Here is an 8,520-nt window from a genome sequence, read left to right as displayed (position 1 = left end):
GCTTTCGTTGTTGATCTCATATTTAATTACCACCGTGGTGTGTCCTAAATACACCGAACTGGGACAACTTTATTATGTGACCCGTCGAATGGTAATAATAAACTAATCAACAGATGCGCAGATTGTGGCCACAAAGACAAAACGTTTAGCGCGCAAACCTAATTAGAATATGCAAATCACAGCGGGACGTTGGGAAGAAAGCTGGACCCTGCGTTCAGCTTAGATTTGCTTCATTAAGCTGAAATGTTTTGTCTGGCGCGATTTTGTTGTTTTTCTTTACATTCGCAAGTGAGAATCGTATAATAATAATAATAATAATAATAATAATAATAATAATAATAATAATAATAATAATAATAATAATAATAATATACTATTCTAGACTTTAATTTGCAGAATGTCTTCTGTTTAATGCTAATTGTCTCTTTCATTTATGAATAATTTAATGTAAGAATTGTTGTGTCGTTTCCTTTTGACTCTTTACCTTTTTTCCCCTAATGGATCTATTTAGCACCTTAGATCAATAATATCAAAAATAGTAATAATGATGACGTTTAAAAAGTTTCCTTTTATTATTATGTAATGAAGAAAAAAATCTAACTAAGTTTAGAAGGGCATAGTTTAGATTTTGAAAATACAATAATGTTAAAAATCAAATAATTAATTAAAATGAAAGCTATATATAAAACGTCGGGAACGTTATAATAAGTTCTAATAACATCAATAATATTTTTTCTTTATGTATCACATCAACAATTTCCTGATTAAAAAATAAATGTATATCTTCTTATTCTCTATTAATTGCCAGTGATTTCTCCCATAAGGCTTCACGGATCTGACAAAAACTTCAGTAAATTCTCCCCTCTTGTGATTGGCTGCCGCCTGTTGCCCGTTGAATAAAAAGCGCAGCGCGGATGAGTCCAGAGATGGAAAAAAAGAAAAGCATCACATTGTTGCGTACCAGCGATCAGGAGTATTTTTGCTGGAGAGAGAAGGCCAACAGCATGACTGGTAAGGAAGGAGCTGTGCTTTCAGACACAGAGAATAAACAGAAAACAGCTTCACAGAACGTCCTAAACCAGGGGGGCTCCAAGCATCAGCCTCCGGTCTGGAAGATGGCCCCCACTGTGCAGCGGCGCACCGGCTTCGGCATCCAGGAGCTGCTCGGCCTCAACAAGGAGCCTCCGGCGACCGCACCACGGCGGCCCCTGGAGACTCTGCCGCACAGAGCGCACGTCCTGGCCGCCAGGTCGGCCCTCGGACACGCAGGTCTCGGAGTCGGCATGGGCTTCCTGGGCCCGGAGAGTATACACACATTTTACAGTCAGCCTGCTTTTCTGGAGGTGCTGTCAGAGGCGCAAAATGTGCACCTGCAGCCACTGCACAGGGCGCCGCAGATGGACCCCCAAATGGAGGCTCAACACTCCGGTGCCAGCTCCGGTGAGTGTCTCTCAGTCCAGATAAAAAGTATTCTTTGAATTTCTGACTCATATGAGACATATGAGAAACGCATAAATTAAGCATTTAATATTTTTTTTCAGTCTTATTAAAGGTATAAAATGTTTTTCATAGATTTTACTTGAAATGGAAATTATAAAATTTTCGCGAAAATGCGGATCAATTTTTTTTCTTTTCTGTAATTATTCGATTTTAGCAACTTTTATTTTTGAACGAACCTGCGCGCAAATGTAGAAATGCACAACGTTATGCCGTTTTAGGTAAATCATACGACTTAATCAGTATAAAACAATATTTGGAAGTTGTTGGGTTTTTTTTTTTTTTTTGGAAAATCATTTATAGGCATATAAATGATTTTATGACATTTGATCACAGATTCAGATGACTTGAGTTCCTCCGGTGATCCGAAATTCTCCACTTCATCGATGTGTCAAAGCAAGAAGAGAAAGAAAAGAAGACACAGGTAAAAATTATTTATTTATTTATTTACTTAATGTATTTAAAATGTTTTATATATTTTATTTTTAATTTATTCTATGATAAACTCTGATAATGTTTGAAGTTTAGTTCAATATTATTATTATTATTATTATTATTATTATTATTATTATTATTATTATTATTATTATTAATATTGTATGAATGAACAAAGTTTAATTGTAGATGGTTTCATTTTTATATTTTATATGTTGTTTCTTTTAATTGACTTTATTCAGTGCCAATAAATTAGAATACATATGATGAGAACCTTTTGGATACAGCAGCACTTGGGTCTTTAAAAAAAAAAAGAAAAAGAAAATGCATTAAAAAGATATATCAAAAATGTCATCATTTTATGCGCTGTTCCTTTTAAATATAACTAAACAGGGGTCAAGAAAAAGATCTAATATTTGAAACTGTATAACATATCTCAAAGAATTTCGAGTAAAGTAATACTGTAAGAAGTAGCCTGTATAATGAAAAATAAACTAAAACTCATCTCTGTTTGTCTGCAGAACCATTTTCACATCCTATCAGCTGGAGGAATTGGAGAAAGCGTTTAATGAAGCTCACTATCCAGATGTTTACGCCAGAGAAATGCTGTCCATGAAAACTGAGCTGCCAGAGGACAGAATACAGGTGAGCAGATTTTTTTTTCACTGCAAGAAATTCATCTATGTAAAAAAAAAAAAAAAAAGTACAAAAAAAATCCATGTCTCCTGTGTGTGGATGTAGTGATAATGGGGCCTACATCAAAACCAAACCATCAGGTTGAGATTTCCTCAGCTGCCAGCTTCCCCTCACACTTTAATTAGTTGTTAGAGAGGGAAAAAATGATCCTGTCTTTTCTGAGCATAAACAGGCCGCGGTCCTATAATGAAAGCGTAACTATAAAGAAATTAATTAGCGGAGGTCAGCGGCTGAGCAGAGGGCTGCGCCCGGCTGCTCAAAGTGTTTTAATTTCCCATGAAATTTGACGCGCCTGTCTCCGATCGACCAGGTCTGGAAATTAACTTATTTTCCAATCAGCCTCCCCGCTCCTTCCTCACCTCTCACTGGAAGTAGAAACGCACAAGCTGTCAGGAGCACTCACTCACTCACTCACAAAAAAAAAAAAAAGGGTCGATTGCTCATCTGGGGCCTTTCAATTTCACATGAATATTATACCTGCCCATCTTTCCACAACCAACACACACACACACTCTCTCATACACACCCACCCACACACACACACACACATTAAAGTATCACTCTTTTTTCCTCTCATCCATATTCACAAGGCTATTACAAGGTGGAAATCAATTTAACCTCTTGAAGAGTCAGAAGCCTACTTGCTCTGAAAGAACCGATCTATGAGACAATTTTCATTCAGTTTTTGTGCTAAGAGGCTACTTTAGATGCAAGAAAATCTTTTTAAAGGCTGTTCCACAACCACATAGGACAGCCTGCATTCTGCCTTCTGCTTCTCTTTTTGATTGGTTGATTTATTTGTTATTTTTGTTCATCTCACCACTCTTATTTACCTGACACTGTTATGTTGTTTATTACCTGAACAAATTGTTTTCTTTTATTTGCTTTTAAAGGCCCATACCATTTTTTTTCAAAACACATCGTAAGGAATTAAATTTAAATGAAATGTTTGCTGATGAAATTTGATCTTTTTACACATGCTTTAAAAATGAACCAAGCCTGCATCTATAGCTGCAGTGCATCGTGACAGCTGAATGTTGTTACACAACATGTTCTTACACCACATGTCCAACTCAGCGGTGACGTTGTGTAGCTTTTTCACATGAATCAATGTTGAAAACACCTAATCGATCCCTCCGCGTTACAGGTCCAGTTGCGATACAAACCACAGCGTAATTTGTCAGATTTTAACACTGAAATATTCCAAGTGTCCATGTTATTGCTTAACAGGAGCCAAACAGGTTGATTGTGAGAAGTTCATCTTGTCATCTGTACAGCACAAAGTACAACCTTGAATATTTTTCCAACTATCAAAGCAGTGATTTTTGAAATATAACTTTTGCTCTTTGGTGCTCTTTCATTTTGTAAAGTGAAAAGTTCCGCTTCAAGTTATCCTTCGGACTCAGCAGCATTCACAGCACCCTGGTTCAACCTTTACAGATAAACAGGCCAGAAACAACTGCTATCACATCAAAGCTGTCTGGTGTGCAGTACCATGAGATTGTTACTCAATGTTTACAGATGCACAAAAAGATTACATTCTCAAGGTTTTTCATGAGCAATCTGTGATATTACTTCAAACTCGTGTGTCATTTGCAAAAGTGTTTTGCTATTTAACAGTCCACACGGACAGTCTGTTGACCTTCCATCATGGTAGCTGTTGATCGCTAATATTAGAGCAACATCCTCAGCAAGATTGCTGAACACACATGCTGCAGTGATTTTCTGGCAACCTGATTGGCACATAAACAATCCAATAAGGATTTCCTTAACATTTAAAGCTTTGACTGAGAGCACATTTTTTTCTGCTCGCTAGGAAAGTTGAGATTTTTTTTTTTCTTGTATTTTAAATCTGTCAGACCAACAGAATTTTGGTGTGCATATCTGCAAGCGGAATACATCTGGTATGATTATGAAAGCATTTCATAAGTCTACCGTACCAAACGTACCACTTGGTGGCGGCGGTGTGATGATCTGTGGCTGGTTTGCTGCTTCTACAAATTAGCCCCATCAATTAACAAAAACAGAATTTGAAAACTCTTTTTTATATATATATTTACTTTGGTTATAAACCTCTTTGACATTAAAACTGGTTTCATAATCTGAAACATTTGAGAGTAGCAAATGAGCAAGAGCAGCACAAATCTTTCAAGGTGAAAATACATTTTTATCCCTGGTGCACTTTCAGACTGAACCCCTATTTTTATTTATTTCGTTTTAACGTCATGTTTATTGTTCCTGTCTCGGCAGGTGTGGTTTCAGAACCGCAGAGCTAAGTGGAGAAAGAGGGAGAAGTGCTGGGGGCGCAGCAGTGTGATGGCAGAGTACGGCTTGTACGGCGCAATGGTCCGCCACTCCATCCCCCTGCCTGAGTCCATCCTCAAGTCAGCAAAGGACGGCATCTCGGACTCTTACGCTCCGTGGTTATTGGGTATGTGACCATACACTCAAATACAGGAAATAAAACGGTTTCAAAGTTGTTGTTTTTTTAGGGATTTTTTTTTTTGTTGCTTTTTTTGCCATTCACGTCCAGTTTGTCTCCTCAACCGCTTAACGTATCTTATTGTCTTGTAATAACAGTTGCAAAGACTGTCAAACTTAAAGATACCTACAAATATAGTCATTGAAGAGCAACAGATGTTGTTAATGACAGAAATGCCAACACATTTCTATCATCAATGTAAAATAATATTACATGTTTATGCGTGATCAAAAAAGTCAAAACCTTTGGCTGCGAGTTTGTAATTAAGAGCTGAAATTGAACTGCATTCTGACATGCGCTGAGGGGCTCACCCTGCAGTCGATACAGCAATAATCCCTCCTCATCAAGACAGATTAGTCCTCATGTCACCTCATGTCAATTGATTAGATTAAATCAATTAGGAAACACTAATTGAATAAGAACTTCTGCCCTAATTTCTTTACTTTTTTTGTTTTTATTTACGTTCATATTCTCTTTATTTTTATCCCCAAATCTGTTCCCAGATTAAACTCAAAAACTATTCCTATTGTTCTGCTCTTCAGGTATGCACAAGAAGTCTGTTGATCCTTCGCACCCCTCCCAAGGAAAAACCATAAGCGGCAAGCCGACAACGCCGCCGCCGCCTGGGCAGGAGAAAACGGGAGACACGATGACCGAAGAAGAGAAGGAGAAACAGAGTAAAGACAACAGTTTGTCCATTTCTAAGGAGGAACTGAGGGAGTGCAGCATTGCTGTGCTGCGAGCAAAGGCACTGGAGCACAGTGCAAAGATGCTGGAGACTGTTTCAGACAGAGCAAACGGCCACACGGTGCACAGAGGGGAGACGGAACATGAGGAGACTGCACAGCGGGAGAAGAGCAACTGAAAAAAAAAAAAAAAAAAAAGACGGTAGCACACAGATTGATGATGAAATACCAACAGAGAGGAGCCTGCTACGTTGTTTGATTGGTGAAACTGAATCCTGGACCTCTCGTCATCTCCTGGGCCTCCGAATCCTGGGAACTTTACAAGCTTAAAGCATTGTTTTCAGACGATCAAAGCGTGGTGTACATATTTAAAGTGTCCGATGGTTAGATGACATGTACTTATTTGTCCCTTTATAAATGTGACTGTAGGTTAAATAAAAGTTACTTATATTTAAAATGGGTTTTTTTTGTGTTCTGACAGAGACTCCTATTATCCATGATGATGACTGTGAAGAAAATCAATCTAATGTAGATTGTCTTTCACTTCAAAACACATGCTGCAATGGTAAAGCTATTGGAGGTTTTTTTTTATCAAACTCATTACAGATGAGGTAATTCAGTCTTGAATCTCAATTGGGACATCTGTCTTGTTGTGAACTGCAAAAAAATATATATATATTATATATATATATATATATATATATATATATATATATATATATATATATATATATATATATATACTCAGACAAGTGTTTATGTCTTCACTTGTCTGAGAAGACATAAACACAGCCAGAGAGGCACAGAATAAATAGCATGATGATGAGTGTCGGGCTGCATACAGGTCTCAGAAATACTGCTGGCTGAGACCTGTATGCATAGGCGCAGGAACTGAGGGAGCTGCGGGGGGGACGTGTTCCCCAATATTGGAGGCAGGCGCATATATATATATATATATATATATATATATATATATATATATATATATATATATATATATATATATATATATATATATATATATATATATATATATATATATATATATCAAAAGAGCAATCAGCAGAATTTCCTTTTACTGTTATTATTGAGGTGAAGGAAATATGAATAGTCTCTTTCCTTTGCCTAATCAAGAGACTGATCAGCCCAGTAGGTGGCAATAAAGTCAACTTATTCAACTGCAAAGAATAAACAGTCTGAGCATGACTAAAAACAATTTTAAAAAAGAAAGCAATTGAAGCTTGTGTATTCTTTGAAAAGTTCTGCAAAAATAGCACCGTTGCTGCTGTGGTTTCCAGTCCAAAAATCAGCTGACGTGCATCTACATTGAAGATCATCTGCACCCCCCCCCCACAAATCTCTATTTGGTTCTAAATGACATCCATTAGGATGTCTTCACATTTTGTTTTGCAATTGTTTTTGAAGTTGCAGCTCACAATAGTTATATTCAGTTATGAAGTTGTGAAATTTGTTAAAGAAAAGAAAAAAAAAAGTGTCAAAGAACCAAAACAAGCGATAGTCTCTTGATAATGCAGCTGAAAGTTGCCAAAGAGGGATGACTTTACATGTGAAACGCTGATCTCAGGCATGAATGCCAGTCAAACAATCTTACTCTCACATTCATTTGGCTCAGACACTGAGAAAAGCAGATTTAGAGCATCAGATAATTGTGGTAGATTGGAAAAAAAAAATGCAGGTGGAAGATTTGAAGAGTGGAATTACTGATTCAATTTCAGCTGCTTTTTCCATAAAGACTGCTCCCTCCAACCCTAGTCTTCAGAGTCCAAAGTCCTGCAGGTTTTAAATATTTCAGCCCACGTCATTCAGATGACTGCATTATCTCCTCTGCATACCATCAAGATAAGCAGATGCCAGTTGAGGACCCATTTAGTTCACACAGTTATGTAGCAATAGGTAAACATCTAGGCTGGAGACAAACATGGGAAATTCTGGTAAACGATTAATAAAAAATGTGCGTTCGTACAATGGGACGCATCGTCACAGAAAGTACTCTGGCCAAGTGATGGTGCTGTAACACAGCAAGCAGAGAGATGTGGATCATTGGTTCAAAACAGATGACTCACATGTACACACAGAAACATGAGACCAGCCTTTTGCCATTGGTGACTGTGGCTGTGTGGGTTAAGTAGATGTCTTGCAATTAGAAGATTGTAGGTTCAATTCCAGCTTCCTCCTGCCACATGTCAATGCCTCCCTGGGCAAGGCACTTAACACCAAGCTGCGTATCGGTGTATAAATGTGTGTGAATGTGACTCTAGTGTAGCGCTTTGAGTGGTCAAAATCACTGGAAAAGTGCTATATAAGTTCAGTCCATTGGACGCAAAACCTAAATGACAAAATGTCTGTGCAGATGCACCTAATCTAGTCTCAGAGTGGACAGGGCATGAAGGACCAGGGGAACTGTTGTTTTACCATGTTGCTAATGAGTCACACATCCCTTCAACATGTTCTGGATTGAAACGCTTTTTTGATTTTTTGTCAACAAAACAATACATTTTCTGTTTACAGAAGTCCATGCAATACATGCCAAACATAATTTTTTTTTTACAACCCTCCTCAAGACACATTTTGAAAAGTACTACCTCCTTTCCCAGTGCAGTAATTGAGTTACTAACCCCCATTTCAGAAATACTGCTGGCTGAGACCTGTATGCATAGGCGCAGGAACTGAGGGAGTTGCGGGGGGGACGTGCTCCCCAATATT

At 37.7% G+C, this 8,520-nt stretch overlaps 1 protein-coding gene across 1 annotated transcript; it reads left to right on the top strand.

The window, feature by feature from the left end:
* Positions 1-618: 618 nt before the first annotated feature.
* On the top strand, positions 619-5,999 carry LOC103457589 (visual system homeobox 2-like). The gene is made up of 5 exons (XM_008397864.3): positions 619-1,440; positions 1,834-1,921; positions 2,454-2,577; positions 4,879-5,059; positions 5,653-5,999. Exons 1-5 carry the CDS (start codon positions 915-917, stop codon positions 5,973-5,975), a joined length of 1,242 nt encoding a protein of 413 aa, XP_008396086.1. The 5' UTR covers positions 619-914; the 3' UTR covers positions 5,976-5,999.
* The last annotated feature ends 2,521 nt before the right edge of the window (positions 6,000-8,520 follow it).

Source organism: Poecilia reticulata, chromosome 21, assembly GCF_904066995.2.
Source record: "Poecilia reticulata chromosome 21, P_reticulata-male-v2, whole genome shotgun sequence".
In the NCBI taxonomy this organism is placed as follows: Eukaryota; Metazoa; Chordata; class Actinopteri; order Cyprinodontiformes; family Poeciliidae; genus Poecilia; species Poecilia reticulata.
Note: the sequence above shows the minus strand (reverse complement) of the source record. Positions and strands in the feature narration are given on the sequence as shown.

Excerpts from the sequence above, each read along its gene's own strand:
- LOC103457589 (XM_008397864.3), top strand. The coding sequence starts at position 915 with ATGAGTCCAGAGATGGAAAAAAAGAAAAGCATCACATTGTTGCGTACC. Across the intron at positions 1,441-1,833 it reads ACACTCCGGTGCCAGCTCCG|ATTCAGATGACTTGAGTTCC; the intron begins GTGAGTGTCTCT and ends ATTTGATCACAG. Across the intron at positions 2,578-4,878 it reads TGCCAGAGGACAGAATACAG|GTGTGGTTTCAGAACCGCAG; the intron begins GTGAGCAGATTT and ends CTGTCTCGGCAG.